Source organism: Hemitrygon akajei, chromosome 22, assembly GCF_048418815.1.
Source record: "Hemitrygon akajei chromosome 22, sHemAka1.3, whole genome shotgun sequence".
NCBI lineage: Eukaryota > Metazoa > Chordata > Chondrichthyes > Myliobatiformes > Dasyatidae > Hemitrygon > Hemitrygon akajei.
The window spans coordinates 47,124,307-47,137,690 of NC_133145.1; the positions used below are offsets into that span (position 1 = coordinate 47,124,307).

At 38.4% G+C, this 13,384-nt stretch overlaps 1 protein-coding gene across 1 annotated transcript in view; it reads left to right on the forward strand.

Annotated features, from left to right (window-relative positions):
• Positions 1–123: 123 nt before the first annotated feature.
• gna13a (guanine nucleotide binding protein (G protein), alpha 13a) overlaps positions 124–13,384 on the forward strand; it is a 94,779-nt gene continuing 81,518 nt past the window's right edge. Inside the window, exon 1 of the mRNA XM_073026194.1 lies at positions 124–691. Within this exon, the coding sequence (XP_072882295.1) occupies positions 179–691 (513 nt within the window). The 5' untranslated portion in view covers positions 124–178. The remainder of the gene's footprint in view (positions 692–13,384) is intronic.

The window sequence follows — 13,384 nt, forward strand, 5'->3', positions numbered from 1 at the left end:
TAATTTTGTAATTCAGGGTAAATTTAACTGATTGAGACACTGTAGCCGCCTATTACTCCTCCAGCCAGGAGAGCCGCTGCAGCGAGCATTGGGTGACGTACGTGACGTTCAGCGCCTGCGAGTGGCGGTAACGCGCCTCCTGCTCGTTCCCTCCTCACTATGTTATCGAGTGGTAAAGATGGCGGATTTCCTGCCGTCCCGCTCCCTCCTCGCTGTTTGTTTTCCGAGTTGCGTCCTCACCCAACGAGAGGCCGAACAGCTTCGCAAAAGCAAGCAGATAGACGAGCTCATCTCCAGGGATAAGACTTACGTGCGGCGGCTAGTGAAAATCCTGCTGCTCGGGGCCGGCGAGAGTGGCAAAAGCACTTTCCTTAAGCAGATGCGAATTATTCATGGCCAGGATTTTGATCAGAAGGCCAAGGAGGAGTTCAGGGGAACCATCTACAGCAACATCCTAAAGGGCATTCGTGTCCTGGTGGACGCCAGGGAAAAGCTCCGCATCCCCTGGGGAGACCCCGGCAATCAGCAAAACGGCGAGTTCCTGATGAGTTTCGACACCAGGGCGTTGACCGGGGCCGCTGCAGGCCTCGTGGAGACGCGGGTTTTCCTTAAGTACTTGCCGGCCATAAGATCTCTCTGGGTAGATAGTGGCATCCAGAACGCTTACGACAGGCGCAGAGAGTTCCAGCTGGTGAGTAAATGGGAACCGTGGTTCAAGGAAAGATGCGCGGGCTTTGAAAGGCCTGGCTTTGGGGAGAGGAACGAGAAGCCAGCGTCTTCCTGAAGAGGGTGTGTTCCGAGTCAGTTTTCGGCGGGTGGAGGTCTTCTCTGGTGTATTCAAATACACTTTTGGGCGAGATAAATTATACACATTTTTTAACAATCCGAAATTATTGTTGTATTGCTTCATACATTTACAAATGGACCACACAGCTCTCCATTATCTTCACTTTATTTTTAGACATTGAAAATGATCTGTGTAGTTCCATTAATGTGTCTCAGTTTCTTTGGACGAGGATTCTTAATGTTTACAGAACACGCACTTTTGGAGCGCAGTTATATGTGAAAGTTAGCTTAAGCTAAGTCGATTTTCTAGGTACTTATTTTAACAAGCTTGCATCATTTTCCTTAGAACCAATGTAATCTTAATTAGAAATGCATTATTTATTCTGAACGCCGTGACATCTTGAGGAATGACTTGCTGGGGTTTGTGAATAAGCATTTATGAAGATTTAACCAGTCCAAGGTTACTAATTTTGTGTCATTTCCACATAAATCAATTTTTACCAAATGGCTTATTTGTAGATTAGGTCTGTGCAAACTTTGTATCCATCTTTAAGACAAGTACTGTAAAGCATGCCTATTTTCCAAACTGAAATTCAAAGTATTAAAAAGAAATCACTATTTTCATAGGCATTCTCATATTATAGAATTTGGGTGGATGTTATGCTCATGTTGCATTTAACTTGCATAATAGTCTCTAAGGGTTTCTTTTGAGTAGGTGGAAGTAATGTGGGAGGAAGTGAAATAAAACTTTGATTAAATGGGGACATCACTATTGGGAATGACGTGACTTACGTTTACCGTTTTTTTTTATAACTGCATATCTAGAACAGTTTTTTTTAGCAGAAAATAGTTTATTTTCTGCACCTGTTATTGTGATTGTGTACTTTCTGATTGTCAAATCTTGTGTGTTCTTGGTAAAGAAAAATGGTTTCTGAAACATTGACAGGTTTCAGCTTTGTGATTAAACGACAGATGCAGTTCATGACAGTGATTTGGTCAAGAGCAGATGGAATTTAGCAAATATGGGAGAATTGAATTCACAGACAGTCCAGGAATTTGAAATTTTGGTTTTCTGGTGGTAAGCCAATTGTACTAGCTGTTTAAAATGAAGATGCATCTATGTAGAACAACTTTTGAGTTTTAAAAGCTGCAGGGAATGGAAGATCTTGTAAAATCTGTTCCATTAACTCAAACCCCAACATAATTTGATTTTAATGTTAACCCTTATCCAGATGTGCACATAAAATTTAAGCTGATTTGGGACTGGGGAATAGTAATTGTCTTTACTCCATTTTATCTATATTGATTAATTCTGGTTTTGTTGGCAAATTAGGCTGTTCTTTGTTCTTGAATATTTAATTTTAGGATGAACCATAAAAATCAAACTAATAGATAATATTAGGTTCTCATCCTAATTCATTATCCCTGTGCAAACATAAACATGATGATTATTGAGTTAATGTGAATTAGTTAATGAGTTAGTGTGAATGCAGTGTACTAAGAAGCAAACTTTCTGTTCAGTATTTTAGCTTGAATGCTCATTACTAGTAATGAGTGTAGATCTTCATGTCTTTCACCATTCTGGAGGAAGAAGGAAGCAGTTTTGAATGCATAAATTAATATTAGCTGAAATTGAAATTGCTGGAAATTCTAGGGTCTGGTTACTTGGGGAAAGAAACCTTTAATGTATTGGTGGCCTTTCATCATAAATGTTTTAAATTCTTCCGAAAGGTTGATCTGAAACGATAGATTTGTTTCTCTCTCCATAAGGTAGCGTGACTTGCAGAGAAGGTAAAAGTTTTCCTTTTGGCGTCTGCAGTATTCTGATATTGAATTTAATATTAGGTATTGAGTTACAAAAATATACTGAACCTTCAACTCCATCTAATGACCAGTGATTAGAAGAAATAAGAATTAAAGCATTTTCCTGCTGTCATACATGGCATTATGTAAGACAACACATTCCACAGTTAACCAAGTATGAGGAAATGATTAATGCACACTTCTCATTCCTTCTCATTTCCCTCCTTAGGCCACACTTTTCCTTCCAAGGCTGATTTCCTCCTCCTATTCCCCTGTATGTTTACTTCTTCTGTCCCCACCTTCTGTGCCTACCCCTTCCCCACTGCTGCCTCCACTGCACAGTCTGCCCTTCCTTCTCCCCTCCTCTGCCTTCTATTACCTTTTACACTAGTAATCTTTCTCTTTCCCTGTCATCCTGCACTCCACCCTCCCCCCCCCCCCCAAACTCATGCCACATCACTCCCACTTAAAGCTGTCTTTTGTGGGTCTGTTGGTGTTAACTGGAATATGTTCTGATTCTAAGTGAAGAAGTGCCCTCTTGACATAGAATTGTTAGGCCATATAGTGCCATCACATGGAAGGACCAGAAGTCTCTCCTATATAGCGCCTGATATGAACTTTGACAGACTGCTTAACGTGTTTCTACCTTATCAATATTCTTGACGTGCAGGAACATGCAAAAACATTTTCTAAAGTATATTAAAATGTTAGTGAAAAAGTGACTAAATTTGAAAAGTATTCTATTTAAATAGACAAATAATGAAAACTAAACAGAACTTTAAAAAACAGTTTCTAATTGCTAAATTTTAGGCCTTTTTAGGCATTCCCTTCAATTGAAATAAACATACATTCTGTTTAATCAGGCATAGTGTCCACTGCAAGAACTTGGAATTGCTTCAGATTTGTTCTCTGCTGCTGATGATTGTTTGGTGAAGTGCCAGCTAAGCATGGCCAGCAAACTCAGCTTCTATTTGTGTGGGACTCCCGAGGTTGTGGTACTATTTACTGCAGGGCCATTTTGGCATTTAGAGGGGTACTGCCAATATTTTCTATCCACAGAATAATCTGCTACTCGAGATGCTGAGTATTTTAAACATTTCTTTCAGATTTCCAAATTAAAACTTCTGGAAAATACTGTCTGGTGTCTGAATTTGCTGGTTTCAGTTTGGGCATCTTCCTTAGATTAGTGTACATTTGAGCACAGGGGAAATCAAATTGATTTGAAGTTTTCTATCTGATTAGAAAGTTTATGTACAAGGTTGCAAAATGTCTCAATTTTGGTTCCTGGTTACTTGATTAAATACTTTGAAAGTAAAAATTTTGTAATTTTCGAAGTTTAAAAACAATGAAATAAATTAATGGTAAGATTTACCTGACATGTTCCTGCTAATGAGTTGTTGGATTTTCAAGGATTTGGTATACTTCTGTAGAGTAAGAACTTGCTCATTTTCTGTATGGGAGGAGAGTAAAGATAATTTGGATATATTTGCTTTGTGCAAATGCTTTTTTTGGGGGGGGAGGAGATGTTGACTTGAGTTTCCTGGAGAGTAATTGCAATATGCACTGGTGCTTCATTGACAGCATATATTGGAATAATTGAATGATTGGAATTGGAATAATTTCACACACATTGGGAAAACTACAGACATTGCTGCCACTAGTTTCATCACTTCCCTTTTACTTAACTGGGCAGTAATCTGAGATGAGTAATGAAGGATGATGTTCTGAACTCCCTTTTTGTTTATGCATTTCCTACCTTCTGTCTTTGACTTTGCATCTGATTTTTCAGAGTTGTAGTTAGCTTGAAATTCTAAAGATTGCTAGTTAAACTTCTTCCAAGTGGATTATAATGCTGGATTTTTTTTTGGGGGGGGGGGCGTCTTCCAATGTATTCTCTGCTTGATTCTTTTTTGCCTAGTTGCAAGTTGTTGTTGAATTCCCAATAGTTTGTTATTAACTTTATATATAGTTAACCAGGCAGTTTTTGTACTTTTGTTATAAAAATCAAATATTTGATTTGGAGCTTCCGGATTAGTTGATTCTTAGTGGTAATTTTTGCCACTTCACTCTTCTAATATTCTCACTCTATTCATTCAGAAGAAGAATATTCCCTTGACAAATACAGAATGAGGTTAATTGCCAGTGAGTTACTGTCTTAATGCCATGTTGAGAGTTCTGTTAGTATACTAGAGAATTGGGGTACAGTGTACACTAAAATTTGCTGAGTTCAATAGTGGTTAGTCCATTGGGAAAGTTATTTAAATCAAGAGTTTTATTGGACACTTGAAATTTGAGATAATGGGGCATTGTTTGCTCTGGAAGATGGATTGATTCCAGTTCAAGATTAATAGAAAATAAATCTTAAGCCATTGCTGATCACTAAGTTTAATGCTGAATGAATTCTGGAAGCTTTGCCTCAGAACAATTGTTGTTTGCTTCATGAGATTGCTCATCTTTGCCCCAAAAACAGTAGTACTAATGGCAGTTAGTGTTTGGGAAATATTAAATCAAAGTTTATCAAAGTTGAATGTATCGTCGTATGTGCAAGTACACGTGTGCAATGAAAAACTTGCAGCAGCATCACAGACACATAACATCATGTAAGCACATTCATAAGAAAGCATATAAATTATGCACAAATTTTACTGGAAAGAACACAAAGTCCATGTTAGTGCGAAGTGGTCATTGTGCTGCTAAACTAATTATTAAGGTTCATATTAAATGTAAATATTGATAAAGTTTCTACAGGTCGACCTTCTATAATCCGGCACCATTGGGACCTGAGGAGTACTGGATTAGTGAAAATGTCGAATTACAGAAGGATCACATTAAGCAATAGCTAACTGCCTCATACCTTTAAAATATCATGTAAATCAGCACAAGTTAGATAATGAAACATAAATACTAAATGAGTAGCAAGTGAAATTTTAATAAAGTAATATACTGTACAGGCACATTTAGAGTAAAGGGTACAGGTAAATGTACAGGAATTAACTTGTACAGAACAGTTGAGCACTTCTGCTTCTACAGTGAGATGTTTAATATACTTTCAGGCAAAGTTACATGTCTGCAAGTGTGGAGTTGTCAGGATCATCAACATCTTCATCTTGAAAAATGAGTGAAGCATCAGGAACTGGTGCTGAAACTGGCACAATAGTTTCTTCAAAAATGTTGATGTTGGTGGCAGCACATCTGGGTGAGCAGAAGCAGAAGTCGGAGAAAGAAGGTATTCTATACGCCACATTTCACACGACCGCCAGGCGGCCAGGGATTCGGCACTGGGCTCTTCCCTCTTCACTCGCAGTTACTGAGGGAATCCTCATTAGTTTCTTTTCTTCCACTTAGTAATATGCTTAAATTTAGCAGGTCACCGGGTCTGATCTGAGGCCGTAGGCAGAAGAGAACAGAGCGCTGGCCGGGCGATGCCGGAAGGCAGTGTGCGAGTGCCGGCAGGCAGGCAAGAAGGCCGACCGACCCAGCACACGGCAGCTCCCCCGCTGCTGACGGGTGAGACGGGCAGCTGTGCCTCATGCAAATGATATTAATAAATGCAGGGAAACAAGCAGGAATAGCCTGTCTATGCTTACAAGAGCACGCCAACACGTGAACAGATCTAGCGCAACTGAAACAATGCACAGCAGGTTGGTATGGTGGCCCGGGAAATTTGAAATTTTAGTTGCACGGAAAATTTGAAATCGGTGCCAGATTATCGAAGAAACCGGATTACAAGTAGTCGGATTAGAGAAAGTCGACTGTAGTTGGTTATTTTGTTTTATTTAGAGACACTGCACAGTGATGTTCCCTTCCAACTCAGAGCCTGTGCTGCCCAATTGCACCCATGTGACCAATTAACCTATTAATCTGTACATCTTTGGAAAGTAGAGCACCCTGAGGAAGACCAGGGGAGAACGCCCAAACTTATTACAGACAGCAGCAGAATTGAACCCAGGTCCGTGGCACTGTAATAACATTATGCTAGCCACTAAGCTACTATGCTACCCTTATTGCTTTTGGTGCTTTTACTGCTCGAGTTAATTTCTACTGGAAAGGATCTCCTAGGTCTAATAATTTGAACTCAGCTTCTGGAAAATGGAAAGGCAAGGGAAAGATACAATTCATTCTTGTGAACTTGATACCTTTATTATTTGCATAGAGTCCTTTCAATCTGTCACTGCACTAATTTGCCTTATACCCCACAGCTGATTTTCCATGTGATCATATTCAGTTAGTAGCAACTGAATTTTGCATAACATTTATGTAGCTGATTGAACATATTTTAAAATTAGTTTATTGGAAGTGGAGTATATTTGAAAAAAAAATTATGCAGAGTAATTGCGAAGAAACTTCTGTAAGCAAGATTTACCCCGACTGTCTCATCATGAATACTTACATTTATTTGGCATGTTTTTGAAGTTGCTATGGACATTTGGGTAAGAATAATGATATTTGCACAGTGACAATGCTGCATTTGCTTGACCTACAGGAAGTTTGTTTTAAATATTTGGGTCAACCATGTTCATAGGTATCAGTGGACAATTCCATTGAATTTTCTACTAAATTCAGCTAAATAAGGTATGTTAGCTAAATATGATAGGCGGCATAAGTAAAAGACTTCTGAAAAACATGGATGGCGCCCTGATCTTTCCTCCTGCGCTAGCAGTATGCTAATACAGCCCAGCTTTATTATTCATACTATCATTATGTTCCAAGAGGGAGAAATGTCTCCCTAGTCATATGTTCTGTGATTCTGGAGAGATGAATAGGGTTGAAATAAATAGTCGTGCTGGATATCATCTTTAGAATTTAAGATTAAAATAAAGGCGCATTAGAAATCTGAGCACTGATAGTTTATCTCTGTTTTGTGCTGGTCTTCCCTTATTGCAGATGCTCTAGAGGCACTGGTGTTTGAAAGGGCAGTTTAGGTATTTCACTGAGGTATGAAAGATGCTTGAACTCATGTAAAAGTTATTGGCATAACTGATTTGGTACTTTCATTAATAGAATTTGGTTGGTGAGATTTTTCTGATGTTATTTGAATGGTGGATATTGGAAATTTGTGTGGTTCTTAGCCACCCAGAACACACGTTTTACAATTTAAAAGTATGTCCCTTTGCCACTTGCAATTTTTCATTTAAAGCATTGAGCTGTAAGTTTTTTTTGGGAAAGTAAAAATTAGCTTTCTGATCCAGATTCCTTTCCTTCAGAGGATATGAAAACTATTTTGAATTTGAATATTAGGCAGATCAGAGTCAAACTTGAGTGATGACTTTTATTTTTGAATTAATCTGGCATTCTTGAGCATTATGATTGTTTTGTAAATATACTAGAGCATTAGTGGATGCACTAGAACACAAACCAGTGGCGTCAAACTGAGCAAAAGTTGGAATGTCAGAATCATGTTTAATATCACTGGCATGTGTCATGAAATATGTTGTTTTGCGGCAGCAGTACAATGTAATATGCAATTAAAAACTAAAAAGTGTGTGTGTATATATGTGTATGTATATGTATTTAAAGGAGTAGTGGAAAAAGTTTAAAAAAAAAAGAAAAAACAATCATGGGCTAGTATACAAGAGCGTATTGTCCATTGAGAAATATGGCAGTGATGAAGCTGTTCTTAAAGATTGATTGTGTCTTCAGGCCCTTGCTCTCTTCCTTGAATGTATCAATGAAAAGTGGGTATGTGATGGGGTCCTTAATGGTGGATGGTGCCTTTTTTAATGTATCGCCTTTTGAAGATGTCCTTGATGCTGGGGAGACTAGTGCACAAAATGGAGTTGGCTGAGTTTAGAACTTTCTGCAGCTTTTTTTCTGATCCTGTGCAGTGGTCCCTTCATACCAGACAGTGATGCAGCGAGTTAGAATGCTCTCCATGGTACATGTGTAGAAATTTGCAAGAGTCTTTGATGACATACCAAATCCCCTCAATCTCCTAATGAAATATAGCCGCTGACATTCCTTTTAATATGTTGGGCCTAGGATAGATCTTCAGAGAGGTTGACACCCAGACAGTTGAAAGTGCTTACCTTTCCATTGTTGATCCCTCAATGAAGGTGTGTTCCCTCAAAATGTAGAATTCCTTTTCCTGATCTTACTGATGTTGAGTGCAATGCTGTCGTTGCAACACCATTCAACTAGCTGATCTGTCTGCCTCTTGGTGGCCTGCTTGTTGCCGTGTGAAATACTGCTAATAATAGTTGTGTTATTGACAAATTAATAGATGGTATTTGAGCTGTGCCTAGCCACACAGTTGTGAACGTTCAGAGAATGGAGCACTGAGCTAAACATGCATGATGAATGCCAGTATTGATTGTCAGTGAAGAGGCTATGTTATTTCCGAGCTGCACTAACTGGTCTCCCGACGAGGACATCAAGGATCCAGTTGCAGATAGACATAATTGATGAGTATGCTAAGATTGTCGCTGATAAATCTTAACACCAGAACAAGTCTACAATGCTGATTGTTTTTACACCTTACATCAGACCTTAAAGTACAAGAACAGTGTACTGCAACCTTTTTAATCAAAACAAGGCATCGTAGGCGGAAACTGAAAGCCTGCCTTTGTTTGCTGATTCAGGTATTCTCCTGATCTGCTGTGCTGCTCTTGTTACCCTGTACACAATATATCTGGATTATATTTATGTAGTTTTTACTTTTAAGTACATGTGTGATAAATAAGTGTAAGATGGGCCACTTGCTGGTAGCACACAAATTCAGAGTTGAAAATGATGACTATTCCAATCTATCTCATATATTCTAAAATATGAAACACTTCTGGCCTCAAGCATTTTGGATAAAGGGTACACGACCTGTATTGGATCCTAATAGTTATCAATGGAGGAATGCATCCCGTGTATGCTACCCTGTTTTTTTTGATTGACTAAATGGACAAAATCAGCGCAGTCACCTTAGTGCAGAAAAGTGGTATCGTATACCAACAATAAATTTCCTTGCACAAATGACCAAAAATCACTGATTTTTGAATTGTCATCTGTTGGCCCAAATGGATAATGACACAAACACATGCAGTTGACACTTTTTAAAAACTGCTCTATATACAGTGTAGTGTCTAATAGCCACACAAGTACATGTGACTGACACAGGTTAGAAACTCTTCAGTAGCAGCCTCCTATTGGAATTAAGTCGCATACTGTCCTGGTTATTTTCTCAATTAGTTTTTGTTCTTTAAATTGTCACAAATAAGTGGCTGCCCTGATTAACTGATGGCCCAATTCACTGTATTGCATTTTTCAGCAAGAATGAGGTGAGCATGAACAATAGTTAGCTACAAAACATGCAATTGTTTGTTTTGCAGTGACAATTAATGTGTACCCATTTGAGTATATTGGTTCCAAAGGATGTATTTCCATGTATATTTAAAAATTCTTAATAAGGAAATCTTTGTTTTAAGGTAAAACTGCAGTAAGTTTGCACTATTTAAACAGGTTGTAAAATGTTACCTTTCTGTTTGGTAACCTAAACAATTAGATTAATTGCTTGAAAAATTGTGCCTTCAAGTCGTTTAAAGACCAGCTGGGATTTCATGAAGAATTATGTCCATACACAATATTCAAAGTTAGAATTGGTAGTTTTGACTATACTTCATTAGAAGTTTGAAGAGATTTAGTATGTCATCAAAAACACTCAAATTTCTGTAGATGTACCATGGAGAACATTCTGACAGGCTGCATCACTGTTTGGTATGGGGCGGGGCTACTGCACAGGACTAAAAGAAGCTGTAGAGGAATGTAAAATTAGTTGGCTCCATCTTGAGTACTAACCTGCAAAATACCCAGGACATCTTCAAGGAGTGGTGTCTCAGAAAGGCAGCATCCATTATTAAGGACGCCCAGCACCCAGGGCGTGCCCTTTTCTCACTGTTACCATCAGGTAGGTGGTACAGAAGCTTGGAGGCACACTCTCAGCAATTCAGGAATAGCTTTTACTCCTCTGCCATCCAATTCCTGAATGGCAATTGAACCTATGAACACTAACTCACTTTTTTAGTATAATTTCTGTTTTTGCATGATTTTTAATCTATTTAATATACATATACTGTAATTTATTTGTGTATGATTACTTTTTTCTTCTATATTATATTTTGCATTGAACTGCTGTTAACAAATTTCATGACACAGACTGGTTATAATAAGCCTGATTTTGATTCTGGTGTCTAATTGAGATCTGATGTCATCTTCCTCCTGGTTTAGTTAATTGAACTGTATGTATTTAATTGAACATAAATTAGCTTGTGAATTTGTAATATTTGTTTCATTGTTACTAGGGTGTTGGACAGCAACCTGTTTTACTGTCAAGCACTTGCCAGTTGGGAGCAGTAAGTTTTCTGCATGGAGGGTTTCAATAAGTCATTGGTGGAGTCAGCATGAATTAGCCATAGCTTCCTATAAAGGAGTGGAAAGAAATAGTGAAGGAAACTTTGATTGCTCTTATAAATGAACTGAGGGATGATTCAAAATTGTCTTGGTGTTGGTGGAAATAAACTTTGATAGTGAAGTTTAAAATTTTGTACTATTTTGATAATATTGATTAACTGTCTCCCATGCCACAGATGTTAGTAACCAATGCTTGAAGATTTAAGGTGATCGAGAAAAGAACACAGGGTGATTGGAAATCATTGTGCTCATGGTTTGCCAGGCCAGTGTTTATTGTTGAACCTTAGTTCCCTTTAACTGGGTGGTTTGTTAGACCATTCAAAAGAGCAGTTAAAAGACCAAGTTGATGAGTCTGAATTTGTGCATGGGCTTGGATTGGTTAGATCTGATTTCCTTTATTGAGGGTGTAAACTCACTGTTACTGATTCTAGCTGTCCAGTCCAGTGTTAAATTTCTTGGTTTTTGTGATGGGGTTCAGTGTAATAACTTTGGGTCATCGGTTCTCACATCTCTGGATACAACTGACTGAGTTAACCACTTTACTTCAATGCATAATTGTTCTTATGATCTGTTTTTGCCTGAAAGTGCAGTGGAATAAATTAAATTTTAAAAGGGAACTTGGTGAAATATGAAACTGAGGGAAATGCAGGGCTAATGGAAAAATACAGGGGCATGAGGCTAGTTAAACGGTTTCTTTGAAATATTGGCATGGGTGTGGTGGACTACATTGTCACGTGCTGTGTGATTCCATGCTTGTCAGTTTACTACTTTTAACATTGCTTTTGCATACTCAATCCATGATTGGCTTAATTCTAAATGAAATTAGATAGATGCAAAAGGGGAAATTTAAGAAAATCACAGACGAGAAAATCTGCAGATGTTGGAAAACCAAGCAACACACGCAAAATGGTGGATGAACTCGGCAGGCCAGGCAGCCTCTATGGAAAAGAGTACAGTCAATGTTATGGGCTGAGACTCTTCAGCAGGACTAGAGGAAAAAAAATTAAAAGGTGGGAGGAGAAAAACAAGTTGATTGGTGAAAGAGATACAGGGCTGGAGAAGGGGGAATCTAACAGAAGGCCACGGAAGAAAGAAAAAGGGAGAGGAGCACCAGAAAGAGGCAATGGGCAGCCAAGGAGATAAAGGAATAGGGAATGGTGAAGGAAGGGAGGGGCCATTGCCAGAAGTTTGAGAAATTGATGTTCATGCCATCAGGTTGGAGGCTACCCAGACGGAAAATAAAGGTGTTACACCACCAACCTGATTGTGGCCTCATCGTGACAGTAGAGGAGGCCACAAATTTAAGAAAATTACTCTTGGAAAGACACTAGACAGTGTTTGCTTCAGATATGTTTCACAGGGTAGATTGTTCAAATTTATCATTCAGCCATTATATGGGAGGTTACTACATCTTTAATCCCTCGCCTTGTAACCAACACTGAAGAGTTTTGCTTTCCATAAATGGCTCACTTTCCGATTATGTCTAGTATTTTTTGGTTTTATTGGTGAAATTTCATATAACAGTAAAGTAAATACGTTGGCCTTAATAACAAGAGGATTTGAGTAGAGGAGCAAGGATCCCTTGCTACAGTTATACAGGACATTGGTATGACTTACACCTGGAGAACTCAATGCAGCTTTGCTCTCCTTAACTGAGAAAATATAGAAGAGTACAGCAGAGATTCACCAATCTTGATTTCCAGGATGACAGAATATGCTGAGAGAATAAGTTGACTAGACCTGTACTTAAGAAAAAAAAAGTGAACCTGTTTGAACTTAGATAATCTTGAGAGATATGAATATTTTGGTGGTAGTGTTTCAGAGGGGTTAAACTCTAGGCCTTCCAATAGCCATTAAGAGATGGAGGAACAGATATGTAGGCAGATTATGGAAAGATATAATTAAGCAAGGTACCAAATGAGTATTTTGCATTGGTATTCACTAAGTATAAGTGTCTGAAAGATAGCTGATTTGGAGAGAGGTATTCTATCAAGTTGGTGGTGTTGGGGCTCCTAAGGTGGATAAGTTCCCAGGGCCTGATGAGATCTAGTCTAGGTTATTGAGAGAAGCAAAGGAGATTTCTGGAGAACAATACAGTAGAGACAAACCAGGAAGTTACAGGCCAGTAAGCATTGCATCTATATACAGTTGCAAAAAAATGTTTGTGAACCCTTTGCAATTACTTGATTTTCTGCATTAATTACTCATAAAATGTGGTTTTATCTTCATCTAAGTCACAATAATAGACAAACACAATCTGCCTAAACGAATAACACACAATTGTAATTTTCATGTCTCTATTGAACACATTGTTTAATCATTCACAGTCCAGGCTTGGGAAAAGTATGTAAACCCTTGTATTTAATAACTGTTAGAACCTTCTTTAGCAGCAATGACCTCC